We start from the raw sequence: 24409 nt of genomic DNA, 5'->3' as shown, positions 1-24409 counted from the left end.
ACACCCAGGTTAGGTTTCTGTCCTTTTCTTCAGGCTCTGTTTATTGTCTTTCCAAACAAAGCAAGAAAAGTGTACAAAAAGCAACACCAATAACAGTCTGCTTAAGGGTTCGGACTGGGGTCCTCTGGCCTCCGGTGGCTTCAGGGTAGGGCCCTTTCTGACCTCAGCAGAGCTCCAGAGGGCCAGCTGGCCCATCTACTCTGTTTGTCAGAGAATATCCTCTCTCACCTAACACCCTGTTCATGGCTTGAGCTCTCCTTTATATTCCAGACAAGAGTATGGGCCAATCCTAAAGTGCTGATCAGCTGTGTCAGCTTGACCCCACCACATGTCTGCTGGGGTAGGGATAGCTGCTCCCTCTTACCCCCACCACCCTGGGCTATTAAACGGGCAGATCACCTGTTACATGAGCACTTGCCCCAGATGTGGGAAACCCAAGTTCAAATCCTCCATCTGCCTGAGAAGAGCAAGAAATTGAACACAGGCCCTCAATTCCTGAGGTCCCTTCCAACCCTGATATTCTTTGATTCTATGAATTCTCCCTGGTGACTGTTTGTGACACTGGGCTATGAGGTATTTCTGGAATGGGGTGGGGGGTCGAGTCTGTGTGTCTATCAGTCATCTTTGCTTGGCCAGAGAGAGCCCAGTGGCTAGGGCACTCAGTGGGAATGTGGGAGAGTCAGGTGCCAGTTCCGGCTTCAATGGATATTAAGTATTTGTTATAAAGTGGAACAGCTTCAACGACAGAGACTGAGGAAGTCCCACCCCAGAATGCTCCATAACCCAGTGGGAGACCTGGGCTCAATTCTCTGCTCTTCTGAGTTAGAATGGGGATTGAAACCCAAGTCTCCTACTCCCAGGTGTCCCAACCATTGGGCTATTGTCTCTACATTGTGTTTTGTGCAGGGCCTGACCTGTAGGAGAATTGCCAGCAGATTGAGGGAAGTGATCATTCCCCTCTATTTGGCACTGGTGAGGCCACATCTGGAGTATTGCGTCCAGTTTTGGGCTCCTCACTACAGAACGAAAACGATCAGGGGGCTGGGGCAGATGACTTACGAGGAGAGGCTGAAGGAACTGTTTAGTCTGCAGAAGAGAAGAGAGAGGGGGGATTTGATAGCTGCTTTCAACTACCTGAAGGGGGGGTTCCAAAGAGGAGAACTTGGCTGTTCTCAGTGGTAGAAGATGACAGAACAAGGAGTAATGGTCTCAAGTTGCAGAGGGGGAGGTTTAGGTTGGATATTAGGAAAAACTATTTCACTAGGAGGGTGGTGAAGAACTGGAATGGGTTACCTAGGGAGGTGGTGGAATCTCCTTCCTTAGAGGTTTTTAAGGCCTGGCTTGACAAAGCCCTGGCTGGGATGATTTAGTTGGTGTTGGTCCTGCTTTGAGCAGCGGGTTGGACTAGGTGACCGCCTGAGGTCCCTTCCAACCCTAATCTTCTGTGATTCTATGGTAGGCCTACTCCAAGGCACCATCTGAGCACACCTACAGGGTTGGGCTCCACAGGCGAGATAGTGGGGGACACCTGGTTTGAGGATCCCATCAGGGTTTAAGTGTGAGTGAGGTGTCAGAACTTCAGCAGCTGTGCACATGCCCGCTGCCAGATTTTTAGGCACTTTGGAAATTGAGTTACCTACAGGGTTAAGCAGTAGCTGAGTGTGGGTTTTGAGGTTCTAAATTTTGGACTTAAGCACCTGAAGTAGCAGTTAGGTGCCTAAATCCCTTTGTGGATCTAACCTTAAGTGACTTGCCAAAGGTCACAGAGAAAGTCTGTGGCAGAACGTGGACCTGACCCCACATCTCTTGAGATGCAATCCAATGCATTAACCACAAGAACAGCCTTCCTCATTAGCAGAGCCTGCAAGAGAAAAGGGAATCTCTGGGCCAGATTCATCACTAGCCCACAGCTGATTTATGCTGCTTTGAGGGGGAGGGGTACTAAACTCTGTACACTCAGCTTAACCAGTCAGTTTCTCCTGTCTAGTGTAGGGGGAATCCCCAGGTGGAGGACAGGCACATTAATGGCTCATAAGTCACACTCCTCCAAGCCCCTGTGCTAGGGGTATGATAGGAGAAAAGGTGGTGTGGCCAGGTCATCCCTGCACCTGGCTGAAACTAGCTACTGCGGGCAGAGGGCAGAGCAGCATGGAGCAGCCTTCATGTTGCTGTAACTTGCACCAGTGCCAGGATGTAATCAGGCACTTACCTGATGTGCATTACCTAAATTATATCCCACAAGCACCTTCATGTTATTAGCCTCTACAAGCTGCAAGTGCAAAAAAATAGAGGCCAGTATTAACAATCTGACCCTTAATGTGTAGGTAAGGGGAAGGGAGCTTTGCTCCTCTTCTTTGAAGAAACTGATGTGCTTCTAACTGTATGTGATGACACTCCAAGAGGGGCATTTTAAAAGCATATACGTTGAGCATTACTATTCTATTCTATACCATTCAAATATTACAGGATGTCTATATACATTTTAATAAGCTGTGTAGTGAATCAAATACTGTGGTACAAAGGCCGGATGAAGTGCAAAGAAAACCACTAAATTGCTCTTGGATGTCTTTTTTAGGCCCCTCATGCAGTGGGGAGGAATTTTTTGCTTAGCAACTCAAGGATGAAGCTCCTCTTGCATTGAGTCAACACTCCTTCATGTCATTGCTCAAGGTTGCTAGGGAAACTGGTAGCTACTTGTAATTACTCAACAACTTCAATGGGGGTCCTTCTTAAGGACAATGCCACACAAGGAGCAGACTTTCCTTGCTTTAGAAAACCAGAGCAATTCACTGGGATCTTTGATTATATTCTGCATGGCTCAGGTCCAGCTGCTGATGCAAGAGCCATCTGTTTAGGCTGATGACTACAGTGGGTGGCTTATTCTGCACACTTTTAGGTCATACGGCTTGGACCTCAGTCTTCACTTTAAAAATAAGAATGAGTAAGCTGATACTTTTCTTTTACCTTGATAATGTGGGAGAGGGAGTATGTGTGTTTGTGGGATTCCTGGCTGCAGCCGTAAGTTTAATGGAGAATCTGAGATGTAAGCGGACTCTCAATTAAAGTAAAATCAATTAATTAATACAAATAATTAATTTTGCACTTTTACAGTGTTCTTCTCCCTGAAGATGTCAAAGCGGTCAACTCCACTCATCAAGTCTCATAAGACTCATGGGAGTAAAGTAAGTATCATAGTAGGAGGGATGATCTTGTGGTTAAAGTACAAGCTGGAGAATCAGGAGACCTGGATTCTAATCCTGGCCCTGCCACTGCGGGCATGTCTACACTGCAAAGGAAAACCCGTGGCTGGCCCGTGCCAGCTAATTCAGGCTTGCAGGGCTCAGGCTGTGGGGCTGTTTCATTGCTGCAGAGGCTTCCAGGTTCGGGTTGTGGTCTGGCTCTAGAACACTAAGAGGCGGGAGGGTCCCAGAGCCCGGGCTGCAGCCCGAGCCCAGCCCTGTAGCGCTAGCCCTGCCTGCCGGAGTAGACTGGCATGGGCCAGCCACGGGCTTTTCCTTTGCTGTGTAGACATACCCAGATTTACTACATGATCCTGGCAGACTGTCTCTTAACCTCATCTTCTTCATCTGTAAAATGGGGATAACAGTGCAATGAACTGGCTAGGAGCCCATGCTTTTGAAGAAGAGGGCTTCAGATTGAAACGTAACCGGGATTTGACAATAACTAGGTAATTAAAGCTGCTGCCTACACCTCGCTGGGAATAAAGCCTCCGCTACCCATGTGGGAGAAAAAAGAATCAGCTGGGGTTAGCCCAAGATCGGCTAAAAAGAACTAAAAAAGAGCAACAGTCGCTGACTATAGTTACCACTACCTCTGAACAGTGGCCCCTGCTGGCACAGGTCCCTCTGGCCTTAGGGGAACCAGGGTGCCTTGACCAACCACAATCAATCAGCAATTTTTTTTCACCCTTCACACTCTGTAATACATTGATTTCAATGGCATCACATCAACATAAAACTGGAATTTTGTAGTCGTGCGGCAGACCCCAAGTTTCTCTCTTTTTCCACTGCAAAGATGCAGCTATTACAGTGTAAACAGATCTGCAGACTTGTAGAATAACCGCAGCAGGAAAGATGGGATCTCACTTCTCCAGTGCACCACTGACCTCGAGGAGGTGTGAACTCCACATTCTAATTGGATGCATTTAAATTGTCATATTATTAAGCACAGGCAAGTTTGTTCTCTCTTTTAAAGCCTAGTTACTTAAATGCAAAAAACCTGTGTTTAATCAACCTTATGACTGCCCAGGTAAAACCACAAAAATACAACATTTCGGTCCCACAGCAATGTTAACTTGACTACATTGAATGTATGTAGTATTTTCTATTTCTGATTTTCTGGTTAAATGGATAGCTTACTATATTGCTGCTCATATTACAAAATATAGACCACAAAACAACAGGATGTACAGCCTGAACGAGTCAAGACTGTGGTTAGAACAATACGTTTTGCATTTCCTAATTTTGGTGTGATATTAACTGTACAATCTTAATGTAGTATTAACATATTTTTTTGTTCTGTCTCTCTATGCATGCCTGCATGCACACACTCATACTCTACAAAAAGTCAGGAATCAAACTGCCTCCCCCCCCGTATGCAAATTAAATCTAACATATATTAGAATACAATTTTTTTTATTTTGCTGCCAAATTCATTCCTAGCCATGCTAATGAAATTCCCTCAGCTGCCTTAACAAGTCACTATGTAACCAGCAGGGCAAATTTGTGTCGGTCACGCTGCTGTAAATCTGGAGTAGTTCCACTGAGGTTAATGGGTTACTCCAGATTTACACCAGAATGACAGTGCAGAATTTGGCCCTAAGACTGTATCAGTACAAATGTGTTTTTTGAATTCTTGCATCACATTCATCCGGATAATCATAACATTATAAAACCAAATTATTATGTAGCCAGGTTCCATGGTGTTTGAACAAATCTCCCATCTACTTCAATGAAAGATTTGTCTGCTTAAGGACCAAAAAGTGTGACCCTATAGAACAAAAGTGAAAGGCTTTCAAGATGACACACATAGGTAACTTCACTTAGGAGATACCCTTTTTAGCAAAAGTCTGAATTGCCTGGTGTATTTCTCTTTAATAACTCTACCAGCAGTGTTAATAATCTCTTAGTTGCCGATATGTTTATCTTAATGATATATTTCGGAGACATAAAGATCCAACTCTCCAGCTGATTTAGTGTACCACAACAAGATACAATTCCCTCTGCTGTTGTTTTAATTACAGCAAGTCTAAACTTGGTAATAGCTGATCAGTAGGGTGACTCCTTGAATTTAGAAGGAAATCCCTCATTGCTACTTGAAATTGAAAGTCAACATTTTGCAGAAGTGTGAGATCATAATTAGAAGAACTGTTATGTATTTATTGTGATATTTTCCCAACTTACATTTTAAAACTTAGTGGAGCTAATTAGAATACTAGCCTCTTACAAAATAAATGTTTTCTTTGACAGAAGTTTCTCTTGCTGCATAAAACTTGGTGCAAAATTCCTATGACTGGATGGCTGAACACAGAACAAACAAGACATTAATCTCTGTCTGCAAGAAGATTTTTCTTTCAGTCATCTGGAACCAGCTTTTTTAACTACTGAATTTCCATAAATTCTTAAATGAAACCACAGTCTTTGCAAATGAAGCCAATGCCATGCTCAGCACTGAGCTGCTGCTTTGCTTCTGTGTTTAAAAAACCAGAATGACTAAATTCAATGGAATTACTTCACCAGAGTTTGAATCCAGAAATCCTGCTGGATTTTTCTTTTCCCCAATGGTAACTGAAGCAGAACTTACCTGGTGCTTCTTGCTGCCATTTCCTCCCTCATTTTTTTAATGTCACTCTTGCATTTCTCGATCTCTACTACTTTCAGTCCTTCCACTGTCAACAAAGCAAAAACAACAGGGGTGTTACCATGGAGAAACATTAATTGTGCAGAATTTCAAAAGGCTTGTAACAGTGGGGTTATCCAGTGAGCCAACAGGTTCTTACATGCTGCACCAGTTCCCATACGTGCAGGAGCTACTGACACCATGTAGCTTTAAAATCCATAAGAATTTTCTGTTGCCAATTTTTGAAATGAGCTCAAGAGTTTTAATTCACAAAATGGCCATAGCATCTGATCTTTTCAGAATAGTTAGCAACAGTCTACAGCTCTGTTACCTTTTTCACCCCCTCTTCCTCAGACCACTAATCAAAGAAACTAGTTGGCAAAGAAATGCTCCAGTGATGTGATAAGATTGCCAGACAGTACAGTCACAAAAATGTCCTGCTAGAATTCAAATTCCCATTAAGATAAAAGGTTTTAATTTAAAAAGTTCCCCAAGGAGCAATAGGAGACTTTGAGAGGCATGCCTGGATACAGAGAAACCAAAAATAGACATTTTAAAAATGTCTTGGCACTTAGAAATAATTTTATTTCAGCTAAGTACCTAAAATATGTCATAATTCCTTGTGGATAAGTTGTTGTGCAATCCAGGGTTATTGTTGCATACAGCACAGGAAATACTATCCTCTCCTCTGTATGTATTATAAGCACCACAAGGCAGAAAGTTTGTCCTTATGTTGCAGCTTGTTTCATTCCATGCAGCCTTGAGAGCCTCGCACAGGTCCAATGCGTGTAGCTTCCTCCCTTCTCACTCTCAGGCTACCAACATACTCAAGGACACAATACCAAACCATTTATTAAGTGCATATCATTCACAGTGTGATCATGCCACAGCTCATTTGTTTACTGTACTCACTGCTTACGTAGATGAGCTGATGTGCAGGAAACTCAAGGGAACTTTTAACTGTAGGATCAGTATTCATCCACTCTCTCTTAAAATAGTCATCATCCTACCCACCCATAGCATAACATGCAAGTGATGAAAAATTGCTTGGGAGGGACATAACCCTGTAGATCAGCAGAGAACTCAGATTTCATCTAATTGCTAGTAACGACAGTTATTGCTTTTGGGTGTGGGAAGGGGAAAAACACAAGGGATACACAAGCTCAGTCCAGACTATTACATATGAGAAGAGGAAAAGGAGAGGGTTCTGAAAATAATTCATGTTTGACAAAAGGGACCTGAAAAATCACATTTCCATCTGAACATTTTGTACTTAATATTGTTAGGAGTAACCCTGAAGATGATTAGAGCTGAAAGGGATGAGAGAAAAAAGGTTTATTTAATTCAGTGTTTTTTTGATGTGCTTTTGACAGCACTTGGTGGATGCTCAATTTTACTGCTTTGTTGGTAGTCAGCTGCACTTCCTGTCTCATACACTGGTATGATGACCTCTGTGACGCATGACTGGAAAGGGTTAAGCATCTTGCAGGATAAATGACTCAAATTCAACCCTTAACAACATATAGGGAGATAACGTTTGTGTTTTTACATATATATTGGTAGAGGTCAACAATGTAATCAAACAGTCCCTGTCTATGCTGTATTCTGTTAATTCAGAGATTAAAAGGACATCTTAACATTTAAATGAACTGTAAACATAGGATATTGCTGTATTCATCTTTCTTTGAAAGGTATAGCAACTCATCTGTGAATGGTGGAAAAACAGGAAATTGCCTTATGTTAATCTGTGTGGATAATTACTGGTGATGCTTAGGAACTGGGTCCACTTAAAAGTCCCCATGAGTGCCTATTGTTCGCCTAAGGATTCTGAGCTGTCACAAGAAGGCCTGAAACTATATAAGGATATTTGGGTCCCAATCCTTTTGATCTCAGATCTGCGTGAGGCTTCAGGCAGGAGAAGCCTAAGCCATAAGGACTGAGATCCCAGTTCTGACTGGATAGCCCTGAATATAAACACTGGATTATAACCTGTGAACTAATTCTGAAAGAACTCTTTGCAACTACAAAGCACACCATCTCTGCTTTGAATCTGAATCTCAAGAATTGTACTCATGTCTGTTTATATACTGATCTTTTAACCAATACTCTCTCTGTTTTCTTTTTTAATACATTTTAGTTTAGTTAATAAGAATTGGCTGTAAGTGTGTATTTGGGTAAGATCGGGAATATTCATTAACCTGGGAGGTAATGTGTCCAGTCCCTTGGGATTGGTAGAACTTTTTTATATGATGAATAAGATTTTCAGTAATCCTCATCATACTTGACTTGGGTATCTGGGTGGAGGCCTGAGGCTGGGTTACTATAAGGGAACTGTGTTGTTGGCTTCTGGGTAACCAGTGAGGTATTATAGAAGCTGTTTTGTGCTGGCTGGGTAAATCTAAGTATTGAATTATCCACCAATTTTGGGGATTGTCTGCCCCATTCTTTGCAGTTCACCCTAACTGAGTGACCTCAGTTGGCTCCCATGGGACCCCGGTCACAGTGCTCTTCAGCTTTCCTAAAACCTGCTCACCATCAACACTGGAGCAGAAAACTAATATAATTCTTTTTTTAAAGGGTGTTTTTAAAATAAAAAAAAATTAAGTGTTCTTCTCCTTACTTACAGAGGTTTTGTAAGAACTTTTGGACAGGCCTGAAACGGTCATGAAATTAATTTGTGGTCATGAAATTAATTTTGTTAGCATTGTACAATCACATGTAACAGTGGTTTAAGTTGAGAGGCAGGGCCAGATTCTGCCCTCACTTTACATTTGTGAAATACTTTATGGTCCTTAAATGTAATGCCATCAACCATGCACCAATGATAGATAGATAAAGTGGTTTGAGCTCACTCATGGCCTAAGATGTCATTCCTTTAGGTGTCCTTTTCAGATAATGAATTTCAGTTATGGTTGCCAAACTGTCTAATAACTACTGTGACGTGATAGACCTTTGAGCAGGGGAGGAGGACATTGACAAAAGTGTCATTTTTCTTCCTCCTGACATGATGTGGTTGTGCATTTTGTTCAGGTGCACCCTGGGTCATGCGCCTTTGGGATTCACAGTTGCACCCTTGTATACTTCTTGTTTAAGGCCATCTATTCTACTGCAGGATGCTTTGCTGTCTTAACTAAGCGCTTATCTACACGGGGAAGTTTTACAGGTATAATTTTAGAGATATTACTCCCCACTTTTATTTCAGCATAAAAATGGGTTGGGGGTGGGGAGTGGGGGTTAGCTGTAAACCCTTCCCAAGCAATGTAAGAAAAGGAAAAGTCGCTCTTATACCAGAATAGGAGTGTCCCAATGAGGGTTGCCCAAGTATAAATACATTGGATTATACTGAGAAAATTTTCCTGTGTAGACAAGGCCTTACACACTTTAGTCAGTTACACCCTGTAGGTGTCCACTTGGCACCCATTTATACGTTTCACATCCCTTGTATGCCAACACCTGGTCTCCATTGTAGAAGTCAAGATCAAAGGAAGCAGCTGAAAAAAAAGCGTAATTTGCTTCACACTACTTGTATATGATAAACTACCTTGTTTATGCACACAGATCAAGGCCCTTTACATTAATTTGCAGCAACAAATACATTTTTAAAAGACCCTGTAGTTTAAAAAGGCATTGGGCCAAATCTTGAATTCTGCACTGGATCATAACTCTTATTGAACTCAGTGGGAGTCTGCCTAAGTAAGGAGTTCAGGATCCAGCTCATTGCTCTTATACACTTAAAACACGAAGACCTGGAATTATTTCAAAATGTTGCATACTTGGCACAGTTGCAAGATCTTGAGGTCAAATTCTGAGCAGATGCGTGCACTCGTCGACAGGAAAAAATGAGCACCTCTTCACCAACACTGGCTGTTGGAGATGCGATCTGATCCATTCAAGCAGAAATATCCCTGGATAATCACATCTGTTGTTATTTCTATCAGGAGCGAGACCCAGTTTAAGAAGGAGCCTTGTCTGGGGAAAATTTGTCAGTTCTGTGAATGCTGGCTTCCCAAATCCAACTACCAAGCCCCATGTACTGCAGATATGTAACTTATTTCACCATGTAGCTGAAATAAGACAGTTTGCAACTGTGACCCTAAAAGCATCCCAGTGCCAGAGGAAAAGGGACTTGCTGGTATCAGGTAATGCGTTTCATCTGACCCAACCAATTCAATGTGCCCCAACTCACTATGGTTATAATCTGTATCTAAAAGGTATCATGCAATTCGTCATTGGAAAACTAATAACTCACTGATCATTAATATTCTGTCATGGTATATGCAAAAGATGTGCACAAAAACTTATGAGTATGTGCTAAAATTATATTCTTAACATGTGTTTGGTGTGTGTTGGCATCTTTCGTCTGCGAGAGATGGTTTGAATTGTAGCCTACATTGTAGATGGTTTGCAATGTCTCATGTGACTGAACAGTCCAGTCAGAGATTTGCATAATCTTTGGCACTTATTGCAAATGTATGTATCTTGGTTGGGAGCTGCTTGTTTCCTATGGGCTCTTTTTTCTTCAAGCTATAGGAACCAGCTTCTGTCATGGACTTTGATACCCCGATGGAGACAATGCTGCTACTTGTTTCAATCACTTGCCAAGATTTCCCATTGGTCAATACCATGTGTTTGGTAAGCAATGCATAAGCACAGGCTGCCTCAGACAAAGGAATGTGTATTTGATTCTCTGACCAGACAGGTCTTCAGGCAAAGACCATGAAAGTCCATAGTTACATATTGGGTAAACAGGGCTATCGAGCCGAGTAATGCGGGGAAGAGATAGGATGGTGTCTATGCCCCAGCAGGAGAGAGAAGCTTGGTCCGGGTTTTACTTTTCAAAGAACACATTGTAAAGTTTTACTTGTCTATAAAGACAGGGGGGGCTGAACCTCAAGTGATAAGCAATTGAATCAACTGATTATATCGATATTACTGTATTATAAAAGTGTATAGAGTAAGGTCTTTTCTGAAAGCTAATGACACTGGTGATTAATATTGTGAAATGTATATATTTACAATATATGAGGAAATTTGGATATTTAATGATAATTATGCTTTACAGTCTGTGGCCAAACAGGGAGAAACAGGTACTCCCGCCCCTCCCCCCCAGACAGGAGAGAAGGCAGCTATTTACCTGTGTCCTATGTAAATTAAGCATAGTGGAAGCAAAACAACAGAAGCCCCATTTACATACAGAGGGATGAGAAGCCCACAGGAAGGGAAGAACAGCATGAAGCCATCCTTCCTCTTGAAACAAATTCATTGAACTTTGCAAGATACAAGCAAAGACAGAAGCCATCTTTGGCACCCATCACTAGACAGACAAGAAGCCAGAGCTCTTCCAACTGAGAAAGATGGGTCCTTCAACCAAGATGGTGGGGTTTGAAGTCTCTGGAAACTGAATACAGGTTAAAAACCTGCTTAGACAAAGATGTTTTACCTAAGAAGACAAGGGAAGCCAGCATCTTATACTTTTGTGGAAGGTCCTGACTGAGGTAAAATCAGCCATGGCTGGGGAGAAGAATGTCTGGTGAGAGAAATGTTGCTAGATTAAGTTTTAGACTTTTAGATGTGTGTTTTCATTTTTATTTGCTTGTAACCCTTTCTAACTTTATTCCTTTTATTTTGCATCACTTAACCTGTGCCCTGTTGTTAATAAAGTTGATTTTTGTTTTTGAAGGGCCAAAATCCATTTGCTGAGCATGTAGAATCTTAACTACAGTTTCTTCTAAGAACTTTTCATATAGGCCCGGATGAGGACTAGCAATACATGGCTATGAGAAAGCTGGGGTAAACAGATAACCTTGTGTGTTTCAAGTCAATGAGCGAAGTCAGCATAACTCTAATGTAATTGAGCGTCCTTATCACGAGTTATAGACACATGAAGTGCTGAGAAAGGCCTCATGCTTACTCCCTAATGCAGGGACAAGATAGTGGTACAATACCCCTCAGATCCCAGACAGAGGCCTAATATAATTGACATAAGTTATGACACTCTCCCCTCACAAATGTATGCCAATCCTAGCCCACAGAAATCCAAGGGTAAATTTATAAACAATTGTTATTGTTAAATACTAATTACTGCTTTTTTGCTTTAAATCCTCATTCCCCTGGGCCCCAAAATTAGGATTTAACCTATACACTTTAATAGACATAGTTTGAGGACAATTACCTGATTGTCAGCAATATGTTACTTTGAGCTGTGGGTGGAGCCATTATGTAATCTTTTAGACCATTGGCTTATTGTGCTTATCTTGTCTTGCTGCTAGAACCTATCCAGGGCTTGGGAAAACCCATCCCCGTCGCTTCTCTCTGCCCAATGAGCACCATATATAATCTATTGTAATCAATTGTTCTGCAGTGTCTCTGAGCCTAATAAGCAAAGTGACACTCCGCCAGCGCTGTGCGTAATAAACTCTTGTGCTTGACTCTGCATGGTGTGGATTATTGTTCCTTCAATTTTTAACTATAAACCAACTCAGAGCTGTGTTTAAATGGAAGAATGCATTTACTTTCGTTAAATTAATAAGTTGTGATGTGCTTTTGTGTCTTCAGAAGAACACAGAAACCTTATAATTTCTCTGAACTATCCAGGAAAGGATGGATATTGCAGAGCGCACAGTTTTGTGGAAACAAGGCTGGAGGAAGCTAGAGTGGGGCTGTAGACAGGGTGCTGGTGTCAGAGCTGCTGAATCAGGGCTATCTAGCACATAAACACTTCATGGTGTGACCTACATGCTTGTAGGCTGCTTGTGAGCATCCCAGGCTGGGAGCTACAGCAGCAAAGCATCGTAAGGCACCCAGGGTGGCAGGGCAAGTGGTGACATAACCCCTCACTGGTCTGGAATGGACCCTGAACCATGTGACAGCAACCTTTTGTTATCTCCTCCCATTCCAGCTGGCCTGCCAGTGCTGAAAGGCTGTGCATGCAGAGTGCATCTGTAGCTGGGGTTTAGTAAGCCACCTGGGAGAGAGCCAGTGGAAGAAGGAAGCATTTGCCTGGCTGGGATAGTTGGATAGAGCACTCACTCTGGTGCCTGCTCTGTATACCAGTTTGATGGGGAGACCCACAGAAGTGCTGGCCTCCCCTGCTCTGGTCCATGGATTCTGGCAAGCTGCTGGTACTAGCCTAGAGTGAAGAGGCATTGCTGCAGCTGTGGTGTGGCGGAAGGCTCTGTCAATTTCTGTCTTAAATGTGCCTATGCCTCTGGAGCATATAAATGAGAACTTGACCCTGTCAAAACTGTGCTGTATGCTAGTGCTTTATGTGTCCTATTGCCCTCTCTTCCGTAGGTCTATTTTATGCACTACACAGGGTGAAAAAATAAAAATCGGACTATATACAGAAAAATACTGCTTTGAGCTTTACTTTCTTGCTGCAGAGTAACTAAGAACAATAAGAAGCAGCAAAGAATCCTGTGGCACCTTATAGACTAACAGATGTTTTTGCAGCATGAGCTTTCGTGGGTGAATACCCACTTCTTCGGATGCAAGAACAATAATTTTACTGTTAAAACAATAAGGAAGAATAGAAACAATAATAGAGCCTTGCAGTGTTTTAATCTGCAACCAGGAAACAGGGGATGAAAGGCGTGGGTGTTCTGTGTTTACAATTCCAGTTTCGGCCAAGATAATTTAAAGCCTCTGCCTCTTTAATAAAAAGCACATGTAGCCTTTGTTGTCTAAACCATGTGAAGTCACACAAAATATATGTAGTCTATTTTATATATGCAGTATATTTATTGGTATGGACAATATAGTATTTTACAATTTACTTACATTACATATTCAGAATCAGTGTGCGTGTTGCAGCTAGAATAGGAACCACAGTAGGTGAAAACCTGCATTGATATTAATTAGGCTTTTTCCTTTGACTTCAGTGAGACCCATATTTCATACAGTGTGAGAGTACAGAAAGGGAAAAAGAAAGTGAGATACTTTCACATATATTGGAAATACCTTGAAAACCTAATGCTAATAATGGGAAGTATGGAGTGTTCAATGAGAAGAAAGTATTCAATGGTATTCTCTTTAATATATGGTAAATGTATTAATGAAAGACGTTGACTATAAGGGGAGGGAGTGTAAATGAATAACAAGGATTCTGATCTGTGCAGATATCCAGCATAACCACATAAGATGGAAGAACTTAACCACACTATCCCCATTTGATTATTTTTTTTAAAAGTACTAAAAAATTCAAGGAACGAGACTATATTTTACAGGACTATCCTCTCTTTATTGAGTGTAGGCACTTATCCTTTGGAATTGTACTTCACATGAAAGTGAAAACACCACTATAAATATATATCTATCACATCCACATCCACACAGCCAACATATTTGAAAAGTACAGTATTAAAGTTGAACAGTGAAGCATTAAAAGATCGGAAATTCCAGAATTAATTCTGCTCCCTTGTGTGTATGCATTATGATACAGTCTTCAATTACATGATCACATACTATTTTTTCCACAGGCGCTCTTCCTCATTTAGTGCACAGGATGGGCAGTGCTCATTTAATGAGCAGCTATTCGATATTTTGTTTTCTTTTCATTGTTCATTATGTGGCCCCAGGCCCGATTTACTGCACACTATTCAAACCCTCCTCTGAATATACAATGATTAATTTCCTCATTGGTTTTCACGCTCATCACTAGGTTATCTGAGTGCTTCACACATTACTTTATCTTCCCAATCCTCTGTAAGGTGAGAGAGTGGGATATTATTATCTCCATTTTACAGATAGAGAATGGAAGCACAGCAAGATTAAGGTAAAAAGTTTCATTAAGGTTCACTAAGTTTCGGTGCCCAATTTGAGATGCCCAGGACCTCATTTTTCAGAGTGCTTAGCATTCTGTACCACTTTATATGTTCACCTTACACCTCCCATTGACTGCTGTCGCAGCTCTGAATTCTCAGCACTTCTGTAAATCAGATCCCAAGGTCTCAAGTCAGGAATCCAGAAAAGGAGGGACACACTATTGCTGATCACCTTTGAAAAGTGAACTTGCTCTGTGGCAGAGGAAGGGACAGAATCTAATTCTCCAAGCCAGCATTCACTATTGTAACCATGAAACCATCCTTCCTCTTCCTGCAGTCCCCTGTCTCATTCACTACACACCTTCCAACTTCTGTAACAAATAAAGCAGAAGTCCAACGGACAACATTTTCTTTTACTACACAGCCCTGATTCCTCTCCAGAGCAGGTCTATCCCGTGTACTAAATGAGACAGGTGTCCTGCAGAAAAATAAAATAAAATGTGATCATGTTATTAAGGACTGTATCATAACGCATACACACAAGGATGCTGAATTAACGTAGCACAAGCCACCTTAATTCTGGCATTTCCTAACTTTTGAGTGCTTGACTTTGCAACCTTATATTGTTCTGTTAACATAGTGTTGTGTGTGTGTGTGTGTGTAATTTCCTAGGTTTTAAAAAAGCAAACAGAAAAACCAGAAATTCCATCATGTGGCATCTTATTGACATCAACATGGGTCATTAGCTGGACTGGAACCTTTAGATCCACCTCACAGAACTCTGCCACTTGAGTTGATAGACTAACCAATAGTAGTAGGTTGTCATCTTCCATGTGGACCAGCAGAAGAGGGGGACAGGACACTTTGCCAATGGGTTTCACAGATATTTGCTGGCAGCAGAGGAAAGGTGAGACTCAGGAATCCTTGGTTCCATGTCAGGCTCTGGACGGGAGTGTGCTGTGGTGAGCACAAACTTATGTCTGTCCCCCATAACATGACCCTCCTACCCCATCCCCTCCAACATGTCCCTGTCCCAGCCCTCTCGTCCCCATCCCTTGCTCCTCATTCCCATCCAAGCCTCCACTCCTCTGGCTTCTCCTCCCAGGCCCAATCTCCTTCCTTAGCGACTCGAAGTCTCAACTCTTTGGACTCTCTGTACCAGTCTCTCCCCCACTTCCAGGGCCACTCTCAGTTCTCCTCCATAGCCCAGCTCTTTGTCAGATCGGTCTCCCCTCCTCCCACATCTCCTTATCCTGGTTCCATTGGTTCCCAGTCCCAGTCTCCTTGTCCATCCAGTCCCAGTCCCCCCTACAGCTTCTCTTCCATCTCAGCAGCCCCTGAATCTACTGGCTCCCAGTCCCCTCCTGTTTCCCTCCCTAGCTATCAGTCTGCCCTTCAACTTCCAGTCTCTGTTTCCCTCTTCCCTCTGCCAGTCTCCAGTCCCAGTCTTCCCACAGGCTCCTTGTCATCATCTGCTCCCTCTGCCTCCCCTGCAAGTGAGGCTCTTGTCCCCTCCACATTCAAATTAGGCATCTTCTTCCTACATGCTACCTTGTCATTAGCAGCAGAAGGGTGTGGTGAGACAAGCTGTCTGCCCTCAGTTTCAGTGTCTGGCCCTGCTCAGAACTACAATTGTACAGAAAATCCTGCTAATCCCTGGACCGGAGCATACTCAATAAAGATGGAATATTTGGGGAATTTAGCAGCTAAAATTGAAGCAGTCTCTACTGAGCATGTGCAAACTGTGATTTTTCAAAGGCTTATTACTTGTCCAAATTCGGGCAAATATTCATAGGGACAGAAAAAGGCACATCCTGACATATTTCAAGTCCCTTTCTCCAAAGCATAAGGGCGCTAGAGCTTGTCAAGGAAAAGGTCACCAGAATTTTTTTAACATGGACAAAACACCATATTTTCCCCTAGCCTTCTTCTTGGAAATGCCTGAACTTTTTTTCCAGAACAATTCAGCCTCAGGCAAAGACCCAGCATGGAAAATTTCAGCCCAAATATCTGAAGTCTTGTAAATTTATAAGTAATTGAAAACAGGGTGATATAATGAGAAGTGTCAGGAGACTTGAATAATGGGCAATGCTACCAGACCCTTGTATTATAATTAAACAGATGGCAATTTTATATATAGTAATTCCTAATTTTGTTACAAAATTAAGGACACTTACGTTCAACTTTTTTCTCCAGCATTGCCAAGTGATTTGCTACTTCAGTTTTCAGTTCATTGATTTTAAACACCCTGGGAAAAAAAAGTCAGATATGAAATACACATTTGTATCTATATGTATACAATAAAGAAAAGAGTTTGTAATAGAAACCGCACATCAGTTTCAAAGGGTAGACCAAGGAATGACATTTAACGTCAAGTAAAGAACAGCAAAATCTGTGCTGAATGTACAGCCTTGAAGAAAGATGTGCACCTTCAAAGGCTTTGGAGAGTCCATGTATATGAAAAGAGAATGCTATAGTTATGGCTCTGAGAAAATGAAGTCATACCCCATCTTCCAGCAGATACTTGTTATCATGCCCCTCAGGGAAGCAAAACTAAATTGATGGTGCTTCAAGACCAGCATACAGGCATTTGTACACCTTTGAAGCTCTTTTTTCTTTCAATCATATTGGTGGCTTACAGAGATATAGCAGAATTGATCCCTCTTACTGAAGGCAGTGAGGATAAAATAAGCATCTGTAAAAACATTCAGAATTGTTATCTGATGGAAGAAAAATGTGCACATTAAAATCGATAAACAAGTGTTGAGCCTACAAAACTAAACAAAGATGCACTTTTTTTTGCTGCCAATAAGATGATGGAAGCACAATTAAATCAATTAACCTTTCATTTCTTGTGCAAATACCATTCAAATTCCATCTTGGCATAAGCCTTGTGCATCTCCTCATTGCAGTCAATGGGAGTTGTATGGGCTGAGTCCGGCAGTAAGGCTGGAATTGTCAAGAGTTCTAAGGGCATGAAGTGCCCAACTCCCTTTGAATTCCAGTGGAAGTTGGGTGTCTCACTTCTTTAGCCCCCTTTGAAAGCCTTAGCCGGTGTCAATAAAAGAAACAGAACTTTGCATTCATAACAATGATGTAAAGTTTTTACCTTGAGAATTGTTCGGCAATCTGTGTCAGTACACTCTGGAACAATTCCTCTTTCTCTAAAAAACAAAATAATGGGAAAACATAGTAGGCAACACAGAAAAAGAAGGCAGTGAAGTCTGACACTGTATGCATTACTTCAACTTTAGGGCTTGGCAAATGCCACCCACCTGCTGCGACATGTGAGGGAACTTGATGGAGCCATCAGTGAAGGGGGACAGTCCCAGCAGTGACGTAGGGAGCTACTCACAGAAGGACCTCTCCCTTGGAGTCTCTGGCACATATTGGCCAGTTGGAGGGGAAAAGGGTGCTGATTGGCTAGCATTCCCCAGCTCCCAGAATTTAACCTGGAATGGGGAGCCATGTGGAGCCTCTTTGGACTTCATTCCTGCAGCCCCACGCTACCCACCCTGAACTAGGAATGGGAACCTGGTCTGAGAGATGCTGCAGGCCTAGCTGATCATCTGTTTAGCGGGGGTCAGGAAAGATTTTTTTTCTCCCATGGGCCAACTAGCAGAGGACCAGAGAATTTTTTGGCTTCTTTGCAGCACCTTCAAGCCACAGTGGGTTAAGTAGGAATGCATTTGGTACTTAACGGGGGCACTTTGATTGAGTTGTTGATTCGTCACAATTTGCAGCTGGTTTCCCACATGGTTGCAAGGATAAAATAAACAGTTCCCAGAGAGAAGAGACCTAGGATTTTGGCGATGGGTTTTTGGGACAAAGTGAGACCTTGGGGCCCTTGCGGGCAGAGTCCCCACCCTGCTGCACCCTTTGTTCCCCTTGTGGGAGTACATTGTGCTGGGACTCAGAATGAGCTGAGTCCCGGGGGGTAGGCTGAGGAGTGCCTACGCTGAGTTATGAGTGATCTGGTAGGAGCCCTAGAAATCTTGCACTGGAACCAACTAAATGCCTGGTATAGGCGAGCAGGGGTGATGGTGGGTAGCATCCCTCCCCTCTGTTAAAGTTTAATAAGATTTGTAGCCTTTGGCTTAAAATCCATCCCTGTGTCTGTCCTGTTTTTGTTGTGGGTCTGCATCAAAGAAACATATAGCAAAGCAGCTATTCTGGTGCCTTGAATGTAACCATTCGTTTTGGAATGGAACGTAGATATGCCAGTGATGGTGCCTTTCACTGTACTTGCTACTTCCTTGGTTCTACCACAGTCTCATGTCCCCTGGCTACAGGTTACAGCTAAGGTTTTCAGGAGAGGCTGGTCATTTTGGGACGCCCAACTTGAGATATCTGAAAAATATCTGATTTCCAGAAAGAATTCTGCACCTATCCTCTGACGATTAGGCCCCTTTCAGGTGTCTCAGGGTGGACACCCAAAACTGGAAACACCCAAAATCACTAATTGCTTTTGAAAATCGTGGCCCACTTTCTTCCTTCTGGTTCACACAGGTTGCATTTACACTATAAACACACCATGTGAAGAACCCAGTAACAACATGTTAATGCTTCAGCGTGGCTAAAGCACAGCTTGGGATCACACTGTAGTCCTATCTTTGGCACGGACTGTCAAAAGCAGCAAAGTTCAGTAACTTCTTAAATCTAGGAACTGTCATTCCATAACCGTGCTGTATTCTAGGGTAGGTAATAGTATCAGAAGTGTCTTCTTTAAAAGGGCATAACACACCATTGCTAAATAAGGTCATTTTGCAGAGTCGGAGCTGGCTGGTTGACTGTGGAGTCTGTTGTTCATTTCAGCCACTGCCTGCAAAAACACTCCCCAAATATTGGCCTGTCCTCCATTGTGCTTAACTACAATGTGGAAATAAACTGCATTACAGGAAATATAAAATCTTGACCTTTCTGGAGACCTAGGAAACCACTAGATCCTCCAGTTTGTTTGTTTTTTCTTTAAAAATTTTCAGGTAAATTTAGTGCTCATGAAAGTTATTGACTAGTAGCATGATCTTAAATCAGGTAGAGTGCAAACAGCTGTAGTGAAAGTTTCTCCCACGCGACATAGTAAATGGACCTCATGCCTGACTTGCAAATCTCTTTTACTTACTTCCCCAGAGACTGCTAGTTCTGCAGTGGTTTTGTTTTTAAACTTGTCTGCAGGAGGAGAGGAGACCACTATATTCATTTGCTTTTGTAATCCAAACTAGGATTAAAATTCAGGTCCCCAAACAAGAAAAGCCAGTCAGTGTATTAATTTACTCTATTAGCTTTACTCCAAGAATCCGATTTTAATTTTCTAGAGGGCCCGACACAAGACATTGAAAAGGAAGTCAAGCTATAAATGATAGGATGGCACTAGGGTTGCCAGGCGTTCAGATTTCGACTGGAATGCCCGGTAGAAAAGGGAACCTGGTGGCTCTGGTCAGCACCGCTGACCAGGCCATTAAAAGTCTGGTCGGGGGTGCTGCGGGGCTAAGGCAGGCTAGTCCCTATCTGTCCTGGCTCAGCGCTGCGCTCCGCAAACGCCAGCAGGTCCGACTCCTAGGCGGGTGGGCCAGGGGCTCAGCGCACTGCCCCAGCCCTGAGCACTGGCTCCGCACTCCCATTGGCTGGGAACCATGGGCAATGGAAGCTGAGGGGGTGGTGCCTGCAGGTGAGAGCAGTGTGTGGCACCTCCTGGCTCCCCCACCTAGGACCTGGACCTCCTGGCTGCTTCCGGGGCGCAGCGCGGCATGAAGCCAGGACAGGCAGGGAGCCTGCCTTAGCCCCGCTGTGCCACTGACCGGGAGCTTCCTGAGGTAAGTCCACACCCAAACCCTGAACCCCAACCCCCTGCCCCAGCCATAAGCCCCCCAAACACACAGCCCCCTCCTGAACCCCAACCCAGAGCCCTCTCCCACACCCTGAACCCCAAACTCCTGCCCCAGCCTGGAGCCCCCTCCTGTACCCCAAACCTCTCATCGCCGGCCCCACCACAGAGCTCGTACCCCCAGCCAGAGCCCTCACCCCTTCCCACACCCCAGCTTCCTGCTCCAGCCCAGTGAAAGTGAGTGAGGGAGGAGGAGAGTGAGCCACTGAGGGAGGGGGAATGTAGTGAGCAGGGGTGGGGCCTGGGGAAGGGGTGGGGCTAGGGTGTTTGGTTTTGTGTGAGTAAAAAGTTGGCAACCCTAGACAGCACTGAGTGATTTGACCAGTTAGCTAGAAAACAGCAAGTAAAATCCCTTGCTTTTGTACATATTAAAAACAGCCTAAAACCTACAGAAGTGGTGTCCATGTTCACACGTAAAACAAATTGCTAATTCTGCAATGGCAGGAAAGCACTACACCAAACACTGAGACTAATTCTTACTGCAGGAGAGAATTCTAGCCCTTTACTATTCTTTATGACAAGACAACTACTGCAAGTACATTTTAGACACATAGGAAAGGTTCACACTGTACCTTGGCTTTACAATGCTTAGTACTGTACTGAAGTGGTTGACATGATAGCAAACCTTAAGACAGATAAGTAAGGAGCAACTTTCCAAGACGCTGATGTTTGACGGAATGAAAGATATTCAGGATATACTTGCCTTTGACAATTTCCAGTAAATAATTCTTGCAATAAAAACTAAGAACTACCATACTGGGGAAGACCCTTGATCCAACTTGTCTAGTATCCTTTCTATTCCTGACAGTGAGTAACTGCTCTAGTTATGAAATGCCATATTATAGGGACATTATTTTTTAATTATGCTTATGCCCTGAAGCATGAAAAGTGACAGCCAAATTATATCCTCCCTAGTATAGCTGCAGAAGCTATATCCATCACCTTTATCTACACACATAGATCTATCATTTATCTCTATCATCTATATGTACACCCACACATGCACATATTATATATATATAAAAATGTTTAAGGGCAGATCCTCAGCTGATATCAAGTGTCATATCTCCATAGAAATCAATGGACCTATGACAGTTTGCACCAATTGAGGCTCCATCCCAAACTCTTTGTTTTGGGCTATTTATCCAAATGTAATGTAACCAATAGAGAAGAAATCAGCAATAGACATTTTAAAGTAGAACAGGCCTATAATTCTAAAAGGAAATCTTAGGTAAACATTTTTAAAGCATTTAAATGATTTACACGCCTAAGCATCATTTTCAAAAGTAATTTAGGTACTATTAAAAATGGTACCCCTTAACTCTCGTCAGAAATGTTATGATCCTCACTGGCCTTGATATCCTTTGCTGGCATTTGGTTTGGTTTTTGAGCTGTATTTACTGACATTCAGTAAACTATAAATATATATGAAAAAGAAATAACTTTGACTAGACAAGAGTCTGTAGCACGAATGCAAATTAAAGTAAGATGGAGCATTTGAAATAATATTAAACATAAATGTGTCCAAAGTTTTGGATTAAGTGAGGTAAATCTAAAAAGTAAACATGGAAGATGTATTTGTTGTTGACATTGCTTGGGAGATAACCTACTTCTACATTCGATTTTTCTACTCACGCTTTAATTTTTACCTCTGTGCACATGGCTTATGCCTTCTTCCCCATTCAAGCATGGACTTGAGTGAGAAGCATTAACACCTATGCATCCCACCTGCAGTAGAGACCACCTCACTAGTCTGTACATTCTACTTTACCAATATGCTACAGGCAATAATTTATCCCTTGTATTATCATAGCGCCCAGCAGCCCCAGTCAAGGACCAGTCAGTCTCAGTATTTCCAAGTAAAATCCCAATCACAGAGCTGGGTTCTAAACCATTGATAATGCAGCAGGACAGCAAAGTCACAGTGAGCAACTTGCCTTGTATTGCACAAACATCCTTAGGATAAAGCAGATAAGTGCATAATCCTGAAGTGTTACTCCTGGGGGAATTCTCTGCCAAAAAAATTAAAAATTCTGCACACAATATTTTAAAATTCTGCACATTTTATTTGTCAAAATAACACAGTATAATCACGCCAATTTCAATTATTTTGGTAATTTATTTCAAAATGCCTGTCAGTAAATATGTCTGTTACAATACAGACAACAAAAATGATTCAGGAAATGTTTTTTGACAAACAGATTCATTACTAGGCATATTAATACAGAACTCTGAGTAATAATTCATTTAAACTACACTACAGAACCATATTTCCCATACTCCTCAGAAGCAGTGCAAAGGTTTGGGGGAGCCAAGGGTAACAGAGGAGCTGAGGGAGAGGGAAGTAATTGCTGGAGGAGGAGGAGGCGGCTGGGTGTGAACTTGGAGGGTTATTGGGGGTGTGGGTGGGAGAAGTATGGAACAGGTTTTTTTGTGTGGGAGGGATTGTTAGAGAGCGTTCCCCTTGCAGACCTTGGCTGACCCCTATCTTCTCTCATTCATTCAGGCACAGCCCCCCTCACATGTGTCTCTGCAGTCCCCTCCCTCTGCCCCATGTGTTCCTGTACCCCCATCCTTATTCAGTCCCTACCCCAGTCTGTGCCCCCCACTAGCCCTTCTGAACCCCAATCTGTGACCCCCCCAGCAGCTCCATGTGCCACACCCTTTTCAACCCTCCATACCCCTTGCCTTCTGACCTGGCCCCAGGGGCAGGGCACTGTGAGGAACCCAGCCTCTTCTCTTCCCTTCCTTATCTGCAGTTGGGGCTGCTCCCACCCCAGATTGGCTGCTCTCTGTTCTGGCACACAGTGGCCCCTAGTGGCTGAAGGGCATAACTGCAGCACTTCTTGGCAGAAAATACATTCTGCTGAGAAAAAAATATTCTGCGCTGCGCTCGAATTCTGTGTGTACACAGTGGTGCAGAATTCACCCAGGAGTAGTCTTTACACAGCAAAAACTCCTAATGGAGTAATGGGAATCTTGCCTACATAAGGATGGCAGGATCAGGCCACTAAATTTATATTATATGGTAACATATTAATTGATTTATTTAAAAAAACCAGACTTTCTTTAAAAAATCCTTAGTATACTTTAAAGAGTTGCTAACCTTTAAAAAATGTAAGTGCATGAAGTGCTAATATGAAATGCCAGGTTCACAGCTCTGGAGAACGGAGTCCTCTGAGTATCCATAGGACAGGGAGAGCATTGGCATTTGCAGTACAAACTTCCCAAGCACTTTCCCCTGAAAATCAAACCTAGCTCTTGAAAATCAAACCTAACTCTATAGCCTTGTCTACAGTAGGGAATTAAAATGTAAAAATCCCACTATTGCCAGCACTGGTTCAGCTGCACTGTTAGCAACTTTGGAAGTCCTAGTGTAGACAGCTCTCTGTCTCCAGCAGCTGTGTCAATTAAACTTGCTCTGCAGAGTAGTTCAGGTCTCCTTTATCTAGTAAATCCCCAGACTCTTTGCTGAGATTAACCACAAGACCATGCAATTAGTATTTGAAAGAGCAAGTGCTTCTTAAAGAAGACACTAGATTTTAAGAAATAGGTTCTTTTAGTTAGTTTTAAAAAAGTAAAATGACAAAATGGTGCTAATATAATCCCCTGTCTTCCACAAATGAAGTCCAGTAGCAATATGTTATATTTCTCTCAATCTCTCTTGGAAATGCAAGATAAACATTTTATATTCTCTCATATGTTTTAAATATATTTTTAATATATTGGCGCACACATTTATACCTTAAGCATAAACAACATATTGGCATTTCTAACAGCTGCCTCTTGTACTTTTCTGACATATCAAGATGTATCATGAATATAACACACAATGCAAAATACGTTTTGGAAAAGAATCAGTTGTATACAGATGTAAGAAATAGATACCAAACATTTAAAATAT

At 42.5% G+C, this 24409-nt stretch overlaps 1 protein-coding gene across 11 annotated transcripts in view; it reads right to left on the bottom strand.

Moving 5' to 3' along the window:
• The window catches only part of PDE9A (phosphodiesterase 9A), a 98363-nt gene that overhangs the window by 34467 nt on the left and 39487 nt on the right, over positions 1-24409 (bottom strand). For 4 of the 11 annotated variants that reach the window (XM_045002556.1, XM_045002557.1, XM_045002555.1 and 1 more), the window contains 3 exons: positions 17731-17785; positions 16799-16869; positions 5824-5908 (listed from right to left, as the gene is read on the bottom strand). In XM_045002556.1, coding sequence (XP_044858491.1) covers positions 5824-5908; positions 16799-16869; positions 17731-17785 — 211 coding nt within the window. Of the gene's footprint in view, positions 1-5823; positions 5909-6019; positions 6160-6190; positions 6211-6459; positions 6663-6771; positions 6803-16798; positions 16870-17730; positions 17786-19743; positions 19766-23186; positions 23455-24409 lie in introns of those variants that run through there. The other 7 variants (XM_045002562.1, XM_045002561.1, XM_045002563.1 and 4 more) reach the window with 7 other exon arrangements.

Source organism: Mauremys mutica, chromosome 1 (genome assembly GCF_020497125.1).
Source record: "Mauremys mutica isolate MM-2020 ecotype Southern chromosome 1, ASM2049712v1, whole genome shotgun sequence".
In the NCBI taxonomy this organism is placed as follows: domain Eukaryota; kingdom Metazoa; phylum Chordata; order Testudines; family Geoemydidae; genus Mauremys; species Mauremys mutica.
Note: the sequence above shows the minus strand (reverse complement) of the source record. Positions and strands in the feature narration are given on the sequence as shown.